A 15,706-nucleotide genomic window follows, 5' to 3' on the forward strand; every position below is an offset into this window, starting at 1 on the left:
AACTACAAGTCGTTAATTCAGATCACTAAGCGATTAACCCTTTTAATTTGTGCAAGCTCAGATTGATTGTTGCAATAAAGTCGCAAAATGATGAAAAATGGTTGCAGGTCGATTAGTTACAAACATGGTCTACGTTTTAACCTTTTCTCACAAAAAACCATGTTATATATACTCTTCACCACCAACAGATTGCAACACCTCAATTCGTAGTAGTATCTCAATACAGTTCTCAAACAATAACAAACAAATAAATTTTATAAAAACAATATATGGGGTGGGCATCCTAAAAATTGTGAGGAATAAAAAAAGACCAGTGTGTGTGAACAAAACAATAGCAACAAGTGAATGAATACCAACCAAAGATCAAAACATCCATTACTCCCCAATTCTGGTCTTCTTCTCTACTTAGATTTTTTTTCTTCTTTTCATTCTAACAAAAGGTTACATATAACGGTTCCAATTCGTTCGTGGTCTTCCTAAACCATACTGTACATTGGTTAAGATATCCTAAAAAAAACAGCGGTTTTGAATTTTCTTTTTGTTTGCTGCTTTATGTACACAGTAATAATGTATGACATGAGCAAAAGTGCCATCTGACTTTTACCTTCTGTTGCTATTTCTGGTGCTGTAATTTAGTCTCCGAGCAGTCATACCCCTTCCTCCTCCTCCATTCCAACCTCTGTCATCATCATCCTCGTCATCATCATCATCATTGTAGGCCACTGCTTTTTTTGCAGATCTTGAGCTTTTTCTTGGCGTTGGGCGTTTTCTCTTGACGTTTGATGAGTAAATGGTGTAGTCAAGTGTATCTTCTCTCATCGCGTTCTTAAACTCCTGCAAAGAGTTTATTAACGGATATGGTTATTTATGGATTTAGATTTTAGAGACATGAATAAAAATATAACGGTGAAATCTTAGTAGGGTTTTGACCTGATATCTCAGAACCAAGTCTTGATAGGTTGAAGGTAAGTCAGTGCGCGTATCGCTGAGGTCAAAGGCAACGTTTTGTCTGGACAGAGGATCTCCTGGCTTCAAGGGTTCCGTTGGAGAATAGGCCTGAGATATATTTTTTTAATCACGTTTTAGGTGAACAAGTTGAAGGAGAAAAAGAGAGTTATATCTAAAAAGGAGGAGAGGAGAGACAGAATTTGTACTTGGCACCGTTCATCATTTAAGCTGTACGTGACTTTTAAGTATCTCTTGAGCTTCAAAAGTAGTTGTAAAGCTATTGCTGATAAGCAATCAACCTGAAAGTGTACCAAAAGAAAGACTTTCATTAGAACACAAAACGCCATATGTAAAATTCAAACAAAAAGAACCCGAATTTTAGCACTCTAAGCATCAATAGCGAAAGAGATATGAAGGCTACCTTAATTTTCTGCAAATCATCGGTGGATAATTCAGGAGGATCAGATGAGGTCATCTTGTGCACATTTGCTTCGCCATAATGGGTTTGATATGAAATAAACTGATCCCTGGGATCTTGGTACACTACTCCATTAAGATCAATTGGAGTCGAATGGCCATAGGAATTCCAATGCGTATGTTCTTCTTGAATTCTTGTGTTCAAATCCATCATGTGAATATTTGCAGGAGTCGAATCTTGTTGGTACGTTCCATTTCCATGCTGAGTCTTTGCGGAATCTTTATGTAACAGAGCCTTCAAATTTGACTCGATTGCACCAGCCCTGACTTGTATAACTCGGTTTATGGAATACACGAGATAGAGCGGCTCATCAGGTGTTGTGAATGGAAGTAAAGCAAGGGTTTCAGTGCAATACCTGTATAGAGAGACAGACAATTTTAGTGTTTATTTACCACAGAGACGGTGAAGTTTTTCATAGCAGCGTATACTTACATCAGGAAGGATATAACCGAGCCGCTCCAGGTTGGATTATCAAACTTGCGAACGATAGAAGTCATAAATTTGTTTCGAGAAATCCTGTTGCCACGGATAAGCTTGTAGATCCTAGAGACTCCAAGTCTAGCTTGTGTGAGAGAGCTACTAGTATGATCATTCTTCCCCGAACACTTCTGCTGAGGATTTTGATTTGATTCTGAATAGACCTGGCTGATGGATTGCATGAAGATAAACGACATTTGAAGTCCGTCACCGAGACGGCTTTCGAAAAAAGCCGGATACCTGATGGAAATGTCTAGAGGTGTTAGTGCGCCAACACTTGATGAACGAAAAATGTAAAAAATGCTAATATCTAGTCAGAGGATTACTTCTCATGCATATTCATTAGTAAATGATGGGCCAGCTTTTGGTTGGCCTCGAGCGGATCTGTCTCGAGGGCAATCAAATAAGGAACACATGTAATAGGATGAACAAGACCTTGACGTAGCACGACTTCCACTATCTGCGGGACATATATATCTCATTACTTAACACAATAGCTAAGAGAGACAAGCAAATATTACCTAATGTAAAAAAGGCAAACCTTGAGAGCAATCTGGCGAATTTGATCATCACAGTCCAAGCATCTACCTAATATCTTATCCCAATACAACTGCACAATACCTCCGCAAATGTTGGTGTCACCTGCACCAGCGGCCACGGGTACAGTATGTCCACCTTGCTCAACTGGGTTAACCGTGATATCAACAGATTTATCTGATCCCAATTGTTTTTCCGCATCGATAAGGTAATCATACATGTTCTGTAATCCTTGCATCTGGATCATGAGCATCAAAAAAAGATGTAACCATATGCAAGCGTAGAACAAAACATGTAGACAAACGCAAATATATGGGCCACGTTTACCTTCATACGTCCGTTTGCTTCATCTGATAATGTATTCTCGATTATTTTTCCAATGTCTTCTTCCAACATGTATTCAGGCCGTGCAATCAGAATGAAACCTAAAGCCTGCAGGAAGTTTCAGGTCACCATTATTCTAGCAAAATAAAATACTGAGAATGTGCAACAGACTAGCACTGTATGTACTATACCTGCAGGGACCTGACTTTCAAAGCAAAATCTTCCATGCGGAGGTGTCGTTTGAATAAATTGAGACAGCCAGAGAGATTGAAACTCCTACTACCGGAGGTGCTAATAAGAGAGTTACCATGGCGAATAAGCAACCCAAGACAAAAAAGGGACCGCCCAGCAATCTGAAATAGACAAGAAATTGTAAAAAATATTTAGCTTAAGGATAATCTGTCGCTAGATGCATCTTGTAAAGAATAACAGATATCTGAACTCGTTCAACACTCACTCTCAAGTGAAATATATGTGAAATCTAAATATTACTATCAGTAAGCAGTAAAACCACAACGGAGACCAGTGTCAGTAGAGAATAATGATCTTATAAGTACGAGGAAAATGACAGTCAGTTTTGTATCTAATTAACGATAAGCAATAACAAAATTTCTGATGCATGATCTTTTCAAAGAAAAGCCACCTGGTTGTTATCAGCCCCCTGGGACTCCAACCGCTTAAAAAAGAACTGAAGAAGATGCTCGACCACGCTAACACCTTTTCCCATCAATTTACTCACAGAACAGAGACACCTGAGAATTTGAAGAGTTGCACTAATCAAATAGAAGGCAGTTTCATAAAAAAATGAGTGATGTTTTTGACTGCATCTTCCATCAAGACATGTGATCATCCAAATAAAAATGAACGTATGTGAAAGCTAAGACGCTGTATAGAGCAATGAATGATGTTAAATGAGTAATATATATGGTACCTAACGCAAGCATGGACAACAGTTAGAAATGAATGCCGAACAATCATATGCTTTAGATCTTGCTCCAGGTCTTCAGTGACACTAATAGGCAGCTTGCGGATCAAGGGCAGGACAGAATCGATTATGAATATAATACTCTCTAGTAACTGTGCTCCTATTCTACTATCAACCTGCAACAAATACAAGATGAATGGAGGTTAGCAACAGTGAAAAGTTTGAGATACTATTGCGAACACACCTCTCATTCAGATGATTTCTTCTCAGGATTAGTACCACAATTTTTCAAAAAAAAATAAAGCATAGCTCCTAACAGAATCTTTCCTTTACAAAACTTAAGAGAATCTTGAGCAGATTAGCTATATATATAACCTGACTCTTCAGATATGGTTGTAGGGTGATAACAAACTTAGTAGGGTCTGAAGACGGTGTACACAGCCCAGGATCCACCAGACAGAAAGCATGCAAAAGAAGTACATAAGGAAGCACTTGAACCTCTCCTTCACGGCTCATTTCTTCTACCTGGCAGAACAAAGGATGGTATATATTGGTATTCGACCAGCCAATCAATGCACAGACATAAAACATTAATGTTGACCTGCAATATTTTTTCCAGTAAGCACTTGCACATCAGCTCACAGCGCCTGCGTACTGATGCAAGGGCAACTGGGTTGATACCAGCAGCTTTGGTTGCTTGAGGGAAAAAATCAAGGGCCAGGGCACGCTTAATAATTGTTACAAGAAGCTGGTGATTTGGAGTCGTCCTTAACAACCCAACCATTTGCTTAGTTTTCTTTTCCACTTCCACTGGAATGGAGCTAGCATCACTGGTAAATTGAGTATGATGCCCTGGAGGTTCCTCAAACCAAAATTCATAGAAAGTTTTGCATACAAGATCCTGCGAGTGACAAAACATCGAATATAGACCGTGTATTTAAGTATAATATCACACTAAATAATAAGCACAAGACAGATCAAAGAGCAATGCAAATTGAAGTACAAGGATTACCTGGATGCTAGATTCATCATCACTGATTCGAGATAATATCTCGGCACATGCACTTGTAAATTCAGAGAAGTTGGGATTTGAAGTACACATGTCACGTATGATCTTTATGGCTCGTTTTCGAACACTCACTCCAGTATCTTTAATCCTCTCGGCGACCTTCTCAAAATACTGCAAAAATAAATTACTTGGGTCAGCGAAGAAACAGCATGAGTAGGGAATGTGATAATGTCAATAATGATATGGGGAAAGGTAAATTTACCTTTGAACCAACATCAGGATGTGAGGCAATATGCCTACCAACAAGTTCAAGTGCTGCTTCTCTAACAGATATAGCAGAATCACAAAACCTTCCTTCAACAGCCAACTGAACACGCTTATCGCACAGTACCTCTGGATCAGCTTCAACAATTGTACTAACCTGTTATGATCAATACCAGAATGTATTATCATCGCTAGAATAGCATATCTGTATTCTGATTTTACCCACAAACAGTAATGATTATGTGTAATAACACTTTGCTCACTTACTGCTCGCATAGCTTTAGCCCTAATAATGGGAGAGTTCTCTCTTAAACTAGCCTGAAAAAAACACACAGTTAGAAAACGAGGGAAACTCGAATAAAGGTAAAATGCGTATAAAACCTTTCACTAACCAGGAGCATGTGTAGAATCTTATCAAATCCTCTGGAAAAGGAACTATTTCGTCCAAGAGCTAAAGTAATCTTCTTTATAGCATCTCTTGTCAAGAACGACGTAGTTGCTCCAGAGTTACGGATTATTGACTTTGCTTTCAATCTAGCAATGTAATATTTGAATTTTTCCTGAGATTTTGGAACATCTTTATACGAAAGGCACAGATGAAACCTGCACAAAGTTCCTTCCATATAAAACCCACATATATTACAAAATTAGTGTGAAAGGAGTCAGGAACAAACCAGCAAATGAAAGTATGCGCATCATCAGCAGATCCAGCATCCTGAAGATAATTCAGGAGCATCTGTTGCACAACTTCTGTCTGTGTAATCATATTTGGATCTTCTTCTGACTCAACCTTACCACTCTTGGTGTCCGTCTTACAGTAAGACTGCAGTACAAGAAGTTGCCTCTTGTATACGCAAAACGGACAGTGCCAATTTCGACTTGGGATGTCTACTTCCTTTAAACCCAAACAGCCAGCATGAAACCGCCTTGGACAAATTTGACAGATCAATAAGTTCCCAGCCCTTTTACCTAAACAAAGAGCGCAATCTTTTGTGCCAACTTGGTCAACTCTACCTTCACTTTCTGATTCTAGTAATGTCCAAAATCTGTCTTCACTGCAGAGGACAGCATCTTGTTTCAACCTGGTAGCAATTATACCTAGTAAGTCAATGGCCATTGACCGGGCAGAGACATCTTTTGATTTCAACCCTGCATTGTGCAGCAGTATGACACAGAGAACCTGCAAGAGTTTACCTGTCAGAGTGGAAATATGCACCGACTAACTAAAGCAAACAAAGTAACACAATACATTTACCTCAAGAATAAGAGAAACTGATGGATATTCAGGAAGATTCAATGCAGTCAGTAGATCATTAACAATGTTCTCAGTCATCACTTTTATCTCAGAAGCATCCTGAGCCTTTAAACTGGCAAGTCGTCCAAGGACACGAGTCCAGAAAAGGCAACATGTTTCTGTAGCCGCCTCATGACATTTAGTTAGGTAGCCGACATCAACTGGATTCTCCAGTATGGCGTTTGCACTGGAAGCCTGTCTCAGGGTTTCAGGAAGGCTTGTGCTGTTGTGAACCAACTGAATGAGCAAAGCAGTGACCATTTGAATCTGCTTTTGTTCTTCATCAGGTAGATGGTAGGCTCTCAACACTCGTTTTGAGGAAGGTAGCTTCCAGAGCAATTGAGATAACTCATCTATCACATATGTTCGGTGTTGAGGATATGAATTATATATCTGCAATAAAGTTGACATTTAACAACATTCAAAGACCATTCCTGACGTGAAGACGCCGATCTTTTAAAACAAAATACACAGCAAAGATGTGGAGTACGTGGAAAGTCTTACACCACCGATTAAGCTAATTGCTTTAAGCTGCAGAAGTTGGATATTTTCCACCATAAATGTTGTCACACTTGTCTTCAACAGTTGTAAAATGCAACTGTCAGACAACCTTTCTACCAACAACAGCTCCTTGAGTAAGCCAAGAATAGTGCAAAGTTTCTGTAGTGCGGTATTCACTGTTCCAGTGATCCTACGAAACAAAGATATCAGATGTGAACATGCGTGCAACTAATATACAAAAAATGGTGGGGTATTAATCAGTAAACCTGTTCACTGCCGACTTCTTCACTTTGCCACTTTTTCCTGTGCGCCGCCTTTTACTGGCTGAGCCCATGTCAGGATCAAGATCATCATCATCATCCCCTAGAAAAGCATGTGGCATATACTTCTATGTCAAGATTGTGTAATTAGAATAACCTGTGCAGTCGCAATGGACAATCTTTATGCTAACAAACCAGGATGATACTAAAGTTTCAGATATTGTGAATGACATGCCATGCATTCGAACAGAATAAGCACAGAAAATCCAACTTCCAAAGTAATTCGGAAAACAACCTTCAAATGCAACATTATCTGCGGGTTTACTTGCGCTGCGGTATGATGGATCATAAGCAGACATAACAGCCATCATTTGATGCCTAGAAAACTCCAGAATTCTCTCAATCACCTGATTGAAAAGAATACAGAAATAGAAATTGAGTCACTTAAAATGGTGAAACGTAGCAGTGTCCAGAGAAGCATAAAGATAAACAGATTCCCGCGAAAAAAAACACTTAAGAAGCAATCACCTCTTCCTTGTAGAGCTGCTTTGGCATATCACTGTTGGCCATCACTGCAAGCGATACATGGATCGACTCAAGGGCACCAAGAACCAACTCCAATGAATCTGAATCTGACTGAAATGTTTTTGCACCAGGAAATGTTAGCTAAAAAGAAAAATACATATTTGCCACTTTCATAAAACTAAACGTGATAACTTAACAGAGAAAAAGAGCTAGACATTAATGCATTCTTGCAAGTCCAAGAAAATATACTTCAAACACAGAAAGAACACCTTTGATTGAAAGCTAAATTGTTCGATAAAATAGTCCATGCGTCGAGCGCAACATGAAATCGATCCCATGTAAAGCAAGAGAGGCGCATATAGAGAGATCCGAACAGAAAATTACTCACATGCTCACTATTAATGGACAAGCCTTCGGCCCTATGTATCTGATGATCCAGAGTGTGCAATAACCTCGATAGAATATCAACAGGTACCACATGCAAAAGCATTTTTGACCTTATAGTCATCAATTCAGTTACAAGAACACGAATTTCATCAACAGGCACTGACGACCACTCTGCTTCATTCCTATCATCACCAGGGACTTCAGCTTTGCCACAGAAGTCCTCCAGCATCTCACAAAAGCTATTTACGATGGACTCTAAACAAGCATTAGAAAACTATTATTATTTAGTTGGTAGGGGTAACTGCAAAGAAAACAAGGAAAAAGGGACAAAACAGACCTTGAAGCACAGATGAATCTGGCTGAACTGAAGACGCACCAGGGCCAGCGCCATCTTTACGTTTCTTCTTGCCCGTTGACTTTTTGGAAGCAGAATCCTGCAAGTTAATTCAGTTATGTCCACGGCACAGAAGAAACCCACTATAGAGGAAGATTGTGATGACGATCTTACATTCATGGTGATCGTTTCAGGTCGAGAGTCATGAGTTGCAATATCATCTCGTGGTGACTGGTTTATCAAAGGTTCAGGATGCCAACTATGATTTTCAACATGTTTTGATCGTAATACCCTTTTCACAGGTTCAGGCTGGATACTCCTAGGTAAATGATGATCTGCCTGTCGTTGAATCTTGACAGGAACACTTGGCTCGGAAGTTCTCTGTTGAGGCTCTTCACTGGTACAGACTGGATCACAGGTCGGACCTGATAAACTTGAAAGTTAGAGCAAATAATAAACACAAACATATTAATTCTATCAAACACTGGCGCAATAACAAGTTTTCCCAGAGCAACCAAACAACTATTAAAGCTCAGTACAAGTTAAGCCTAGCATAGAGGTTCACTACCAGCTGAATGGGGTGGAAAAGGAAGGAAGATACTGCTAGCATCAAGCACTAAAGGTATCTTTCCCAAAACATTTTCAATATTTTTTCTCAAAATCTGTAACACCCTACAGTTCAGACAAAAAAGGGAAAAAATGAGAAGATTTCATTTACCAGGGATAGCATACTCAAATGCTCCAGGATTGCATCGTAAAACTTGGTCATATAACTGAAAAGGCTCCTCAGAATTACAGTTGAGCTCCCTAGCCTCGTTCCTAAGATCCCTGCAAAATTAAATCACAGAGAAATACGTTGGTGAGCTCTACTACAATCATGAAAAGAACTTTACCTTGGCAGAATTCTCCACAAACCTAAAATAAGCACATTTTCTCCACACAACTACTCTACCACATTTGAGGGAAAGATACTTAAATCAAGTTTAGCCGTGAATTTAACCCGCACATAACCAAATGTTACTGCTCGCTTCACTAGAAAAATTGCCAAAACCTGTAGATGCAAACTTATCCAATTCATCAAAGCAACAAGGGCCAACGAAACAACAAGATGATTCATTGCAGTCACAATTACTTTTCATAAATTATCTGATCTAATACCTTCTAAATCCAGATGCGAACACACAAGACAGTCTACTTACAATATCAGCAACGAATCATTACTTTCATATCTAATATTCCCAGCCAAATCGCACATGATTTCACCAATCCAATCGAGGAATCGCTCTAACTAGTTTCCGATTTTCGAGTCTGAAGGAATGAAGACGAGATAGATTCACTTACAGGTAAGAAACGTCAGTTTCTTCAAGCATCTTCGCGATTCTCCTAGATTGCGAGAGAATCTCAGCGCGATTCAACGACCTGTAGCCACTACCTTCGGCAACCTCATCGAAGAGCTTGAGCTCGCCAGGTTGAGCCGCGCCGCAGAATATGGGGAGGGAAGGTAGCGGCAAGTGAGAAGCAACATCCGACTGCGCCGTATTAGCCAAACCGATCCCGAACTGAGTCAAACTCGAAGTTGAACCCAATCCGGAGCTGCTGGTGGGATTGCTCATCTTCGGATCGAGGTGGATTCGAAGATTAGGGTTTGTAGATATCAGATTTGGAGGAAGTTGCGAGTATGAACGGTGGATTTTGAGGGGATTTGAAGGAAGTTTTATCAGTCATAAGAGAGATTTTGAGTTTTTTTTTTTTTTTTTTCTGTAACAGAGATTTTGAGCCCTAGATTGTATAAAAAAAGAATTAGGAGAGAGAGAGAGATGCAATTGGCGGGGAAAGTAAGAAGACATCTTCGCACTGTAATTTTTCCTGATTTAATAAATTACTAAATTTTGATCCGCATTTTTAAAACGCGGGATTATCTTTTTTTACAAAACTTAGTTTATTATAAATTATAATTTCTATCTATAGTTATATATTTTAAGTTTTTATATAATTTTATTTAAATAAGCATTGACATATCTTTCATTTGTTTTAGTTTATTTTAAAAAGTTAAAAACTTAAACAAAGTAATACATTGTCTATGTCTTGCTTTGGTCAAATTTTGTTTTTACAATTATGTGATTAGATATACAATTTAATATAGGAAGAAGTAGATTCAAACCCGACTCGAACCAAATATTTCGGATACCCTAAAATACTCAAAACACCGGAAATATTTAAAAACATGTTTTCTGTCATAATTTCCAAATAAATCCAATTTTCTTTTATTTTAGTTTTAAATATTTATTTTTGCATTATTTAAATATAAATTTTTATATTATTTAAGTTTTGGATTTTTAGAATTTAAGATATATTTTAAATTTTCGATTGCTTACATAATTTAAATGGATATCCAAACCAAACCCGCAATGTTAAGAATAAGGTTTAAATTTATAAGCCTAAAAATCTGAAATTTGAATAGACTCAAATCAAAGTCGAACGAATCCCGATTAAGATATATAAGATTATGTGTTTTATTTATTTAATAATAATATAAGATTATGTGTTTAGTTTTTCTCCTAGTATATTTAAACTTTATATTGGTTTATATATGAACTGTTTTTTAACAAACCAACATAGTCGGATAGAGTTGCTATCCTAAATATTTCATCTTCCGATCAAAACTTGGTTTGATTATATGAATAGTTGACTAAATTTTTTTTTTGCAAAATAGCATTCGTTAAAAATGTAAAAGATATGTATACAATTTAGCTTAATGTTAAGTGATTAGAATTTTGGGTCTATTATCTATGGGTCAGGATTGAAATTTGGAATATATGATAATTTAGTGTTTTTATTTATTAATAAAAACTATTTTAAAAAATTTCTTTGAATGCTATCTTTTGACAGAAACTAAAAATAAAATATTTATGAGATTTGCCATGTAATATTTGAAAGATAATTAGTTCCATTTACTTTCCTGAATTAGGCTTTATGTGAAAGATGATGATTTGCCAATAGAGATCCTACATGTAATATGTGTAATTTACGAGTTTTATAATGGTATGGACTTGCTACTTCTTTTTGCCCTGATACATTTCATAATATAATATATATATATAAGAAAGATATACTGTTTAAAACTCATAGCATATAACAAAAGATCAGTGTGATTAAACTGGCTGGTTTGATGATTGGCTGCAGATGGGCAGGCTTATTGATATTATTGGCGCTGTAGGTACTTGTTACCTTGGAGTAGCTCGGAATGCTCGAGTTATTGATGCAGTTGCTCAATCTCGCTGGAACATTCGAGGCCAGCGTAGTCGTCACTTTCATGCTTTATATGAGAGTATCCAGAATATTCAGGTGCCGCAGGAAGATCAGGGGAGGGATAAGGTTATTTGGAAACATGCAGAGGACACTTATAAAGCGCAGTTCTCATCGGTTCGAACATGGGATCAGATACGTGTGAGAAAGGCCACTGTACCTTGGAGTAAATGTGTCTGGTTCACTCAAGGAGTCCCTAGATACTCCTTCATTGTCTGGCTGGCTGTTAAGAAAAGACTTTCTACAGGAGACCGTATGCGGACGTGGGGCATTCAGCAAGGGTGTGTGATGTGTGGTGAGTGGGATGAGACAAGGGATCACGTCTTCTTTGCTTGCCCTTACACATACTCTGTTTGGGATAGACTAGCAGGCAGTTTGTGTGGCAGAAGGATCAATCCAGACTGGTCGCTTACTCTGCAGTTTGTTACTAACAATAATCTTCAGCTTATGGATAAGATCCTACTGAAAATGGTGTTCCAGACTTGTGTTTACTGTATGTGGAAGGAGAGTAATGAGCGCAGACACCAGAGAGGCTTTCGTACGGTGGACCAAGCTATCCGGATCGTTGATAAAGCCATACGGAACAGGATCAGCTCTCTTCGTTATGGGCCGGTTCACCGGTTTGCTGGACTGCTTCAACATTGGCTTGAAGTATTTGACAGGACATAGGTTTTTTCATAAAGTATTGCTTATTTGTATAGCCTACTCATATAGTTTCCATATTCTTTTGTAAATGCCTATTATTTTACTCTTATCAATAAATTTCACATTTCATCAAAAAAAAAACTGGCTATGCAATCCAGCGTTATGTTTTATAGTGGCTATGATAAGATTAGTCCATTATAGGCTGATTTTGATTACCTGTTTTAGGGAATGTCTCAGATTTGAGGAAAAACAGTTATTTACACCTTTACTTTTAATTTAACGTCCAAACTAGGTGTTTAGTGCACCATGTGCAGTGATAAAAAAACAAGTTTAAATTATATTAATAGATAACAAAATTTTCTTATTATTTTATATTTTATTATGTTCTTTTTAATATTTTGATTTAAGTAAACATAAAATTATGATAAAATAAATATTTTTTAAAAAATTATATTTAAAAATAGATATGTATATATTTCAAATTATAATCTTAGATAGAATTTTTATCTATTTCTATTGGATAAAATATATTAAATCAAGTTGGATAAAATTAATAAAAAAATTAATATAAAAGTTGTAAATTTTTTAAAGAGTATAACCAAACAATATTTCTAAAATTTATAGATATATAAGAGAATCTAATAATATTGCGTTTAAAAAAATTCTTTAAAAAAATTGTAACAAAAAAATGAAAATCCTTTTCTTGTAATAAAATTGTATAATTGTAAAAATAGAAATAAATAATATTTCCAATGATGAATAGATTTATTATTATGTTATTTAATGTCATATTTGAATAGATTTACTTTAATGATGATCTATAATTAATACTATATTCTAAAGAGTTTACCATAAATATAAATAATCATTAAATGTGTCCATGTCACATTTAGTTATAAGTCATGTAATCAATTTTAGTATGTTATGTTATATTTATCTAGCGAAAGTGATTGTAAAAATAACATGTGTTAAAATCACTTGGCAAATAATGTTTAGGGGATGGAAAAAAAAGTTGAGGTTTTGCAAGCCAAATTGTTCAAGGAAAGCAAAAATAAGAAACTAGGAAATTGGTTTGTGAAAAAGTACTCCTTAATTAGAAGTAATCAGCAGTAATATTAAGTAGATCTTTGCATGTCCACGTGTACAAAATCTAAATTTAGAACATTCTATTTTTATATATTATATACTTTTGAGATTTTCTAAAAGAATACATATTTTTTCTTAAACGAGCTAGATATAATTAAATGGTTTCTACGTTATCATCTTTACATTAGACCATTTCTAACTCACCTCTATTTGTATCTCTATATTTTATTTCAAAATAGAAAAACTCTATTATAGAGTTGGATTTGCTCCAATGTATGCATTTATAATAGAGTTCTTCTATTTATAGAGGAAAATATAAATATATGTTATTTTCACCTTTAGATTTAGAGATAAAAAGTTACTTTCTTCCATATTTTCTCTAAAATAGAGAAATTTTATTATAAAGACATACATTGAATTAATTTTAATTCTAGAATAAAGATGTCTAGTGTAGAGAAAAATATAGAGATATACATTGGAGATGCTCTAAAACACTTCTTTTTACTTTGACATTTTCACATATCTAATATCTTCTCTGTTTGATCGTCTCCTCTATTATACTAGTTACGTCGGCCTACATAAATGGCTCGTAGTTTTACGGTGGTTATAGTGTTATTGACCATCGTGTGTCACCAACTCATGAGCACCAGTGCTGCCACTAATGCCGAAAACGGATGGGTCGATGCTCATGCCACTTTTTACGGGGGCAGGAAGGGTGAAGAAACTATGCGTATGTCTTTTTTATTTATCGAAATTTCTTTACTTCAGTTTCTTTTCACTTGTTAGAAATGCTAGTGAGTAATTCAAAATTAAAATATATGGTTTAGAAGAAGAAAAACTGAATTTGTTGAAGGGGTATGTTTTATAAATCAAGCAACTTAAGAGCATATACAATGTATCATTTCATTTTTTGCATTTAAAAGAATAGTTCCATAATGGAACTGATAAGAATAATATAGAGTAAAAATAAAATAATTATTTCATTTTTTTTTAGTAATTTCATTTTTTACCACATTATGAAATGGAGATGAAGTAGGATTGCAAGAGATTTTGTTCAAAATTCTATTTTTGAGTAAAAATAGAATATAGTTGGAGATACAATCATTCATGATTTGTGTGTGTGCATGCAGTTATTTTATTATTAATATAACATATGGTATTTCATTGGGTCATTGGTTTGTTTATGTATCAACCAACGTAACCAGAAGGAGCGTGTGGGTACGGCAGTCTCTTCGAGCAATCCTACGGCTTAGCGACAGCGGCTCTAAGCACAGCTTTGTTCAACAACGGAACCACGTGCGGTGCATGCTATGAGATCATATGCGTCAACGCTCCACAGTCATGCATCAAAGGAGCGAGACCTATACGCGTTACAGCTACTAACTGGTGCCCACCGAACTACAGAGATGGTAGTTGGTGCAATCCGCCACGGAAACATTTCGATCTTTCGCTACCGATCTTTCTCAAGATCGCTAAGTACAAAGCAGGGATCGTTCCGGTGAAGTACAGGAGAGTCATGTGTCCGAAAAAGAGTGGTGTCAAGTTTCAGTTAGCTGGAAATCCTTATTTCTTGATGGTTACTGTTTTCAACGTTGGACGTGTGGGTGTTGTGGTTGAGGTTAAGGTGAAAGGTTCGAAGACTGGTTGGATTCAGATGACGAGGAATTGGGGACAGGTTTGGGATACGAATACGGTGTTAACCGGACAGAGTTTGTCGTTTTTGGTTGCTACAAGTGATAGGAAACGTTTAAAGTTTAATAATGTTGCTCCATCTAATTGGCAGTTTGATAAAACTTATGATGGCAAGATTAATTTTTAGTTTAGTTTAAAAAAAGATTAACCTTTAGTTGGAAAATTCATTTATTTTAGTGTCTTTTTTGGAAAAAGGTTGTGTCTTTAATGGCTTTAAATAGTGGCTAAAATAATGAATAAGAATAATTAATTTATTTTCTATCTTTGAAATTTACACCATTGAATGTTTTATACAACTTTCAATAAGATCAGTAGTCCATTATGTTGATTATAACTACCTGCTTGAAATAGTTGCAAATTGTATTAGAAATGGTTAGTTTGTATTTAACTTTTTCGGAGACGTCTAAATGAAATAAAAAGGTTTTTTATGCAATAAATTGTCCAAGAAAAAAAAATTATGGTCTAAGCAATTTTTATAGCAACTAGCCATAATATTACATAAATTTCATTTCACATGTTCAAGTTTACTTATTCTAAACAATAGTTATATATTTTTCTTAAATGAGTACATATTTGCTTGGGTCAATGTTCTGACCTCTGATCATTGGCCAGTCACCAAAATAGGTAATGTTTGTAGCCACAGAAACACTTTCCAACAAACTCAAGTCACCATCTGCTGCTCTAAGCACACCTGTCACTTTAACTTTCAGACAA

At 36.2% G+C, this 15,706-nt stretch overlaps 3 protein-coding genes across 3 annotated transcripts; 2 read left to right on the forward strand and 1 right to left on the reverse strand.

Moving 5' to 3' along the window:
• Window positions 1–235: 235 nt before the first annotated feature.
• Window positions 236–10,025, reverse strand: LOC125575693 (sister chromatid cohesion protein SCC2-like). The gene is made up of 28 exons (XM_048746377.1): window positions 9,605–10,025; window positions 8,982–9,091; window positions 8,438–8,688; window positions 8,267–8,363; window positions 7,931–8,184; window positions 7,546–7,653; window positions 7,313–7,424; window positions 7,024–7,120; window positions 6,761–6,947; window positions 6,218–6,649; window positions 5,637–6,142; window positions 5,355–5,565; window positions 5,230–5,280; window positions 4,961–5,119; window positions 4,702–4,869; window positions 4,291–4,590; window positions 4,065–4,214; window positions 3,696–3,865; window positions 3,408–3,516; window positions 2,956–3,117; window positions 2,768–2,872; window positions 2,445–2,678; window positions 2,230–2,363; window positions 1,859–2,143; window positions 1,370–1,781; window positions 1,155–1,247; window positions 931–1,056; window positions 236–834 (listed from the first exon to the last, which is right to left on the reverse strand). Exons 1-28 carry the CDS (start codon window positions 9,874–9,876, stop codon window positions 601–603), a joined length of 5,529 nt encoding a protein of 1,842 aa, XP_048602334.1. The 5' UTR covers window positions 9,877–10,025; the 3' UTR covers window positions 236–600.
• A 1,421-nt stretch (window positions 10,026–11,446) lies between these two features.
• LOC106363168 lies at window positions 11,447–12,238 on the forward strand. Its single transcript, XM_013802959.2, has one exon. It carries the CDS (start codon window positions 11,447–11,449, stop codon window positions 12,236–12,238), a length of 792 nt encoding a protein of 263 aa, XP_013658413.2.
• A 1,644-nt stretch (window positions 12,239–13,882) lies between these two features.
• Window positions 13,883–15,119, forward strand: LOC106364605 (expansin-A23). The gene is made up of 2 exons (XM_013804145.3): window positions 13,883–14,030; window positions 14,506–15,119. The coding sequence occupies exons 1-2, from the start codon at window positions 13,883–13,885 to the stop codon at window positions 15,117–15,119; spliced, it is 762 nt and encodes a 253-aa protein (XP_013659599.2).
• The last annotated feature ends 587 nt before the right edge of the window (window positions 15,120–15,706 follow it).

Source organism: Brassica napus, chromosome C2 (genome assembly GCF_020379485.1).
Source record: "Brassica napus cultivar Da-Ae chromosome C2, Da-Ae, whole genome shotgun sequence".
Lineage (NCBI taxonomy): Eukaryota > Viridiplantae > Streptophyta > Magnoliopsida > Brassicales > Brassicaceae > Brassica > Brassica napus.

Coding starts and splice junctions, on each gene's coding strand:
- LOC106364605 (XM_013804145.3), top strand. CDS start 13,883: ATGGCTCGTAGTTTTACGGTGGTTATAGTGTTATTGACCATCGTGTGT. Junction 14,031..14,505: donor GAAGGGTGAAGAAACTATGC/GTATGTCTTTTT, acceptor CAACGTAACCAG/AAGGAGCGTGTGGGTACGGC.
- LOC125575693 (XM_048746377.1), bottom strand. CDS start 9,876: ATGAGCAATCCCACCAGCAGCTCCGGATTGGGTTCAACTTCGAGTTTG. Junction 5,281..5,354: donor AGATTCTACACATGCTCCTG/GTTAGTGAAAGG, acceptor TGTTTTTTTCAG/GCTAGTTTAAGAGAGAACTC. Junction 4,215..4,290: donor TACTGGAAAAAATATTGCAG/GTCAACATTAAT, acceptor TTGTTCTGCCAG/GTAGAAGAAATGAGCCGTGA.
- LOC106363168 (XM_013802959.2), top strand. CDS start 11,447: ATGGGCAGGCTTATTGATATTATTGGCGCTGTAGGTACTTGTTACCTT.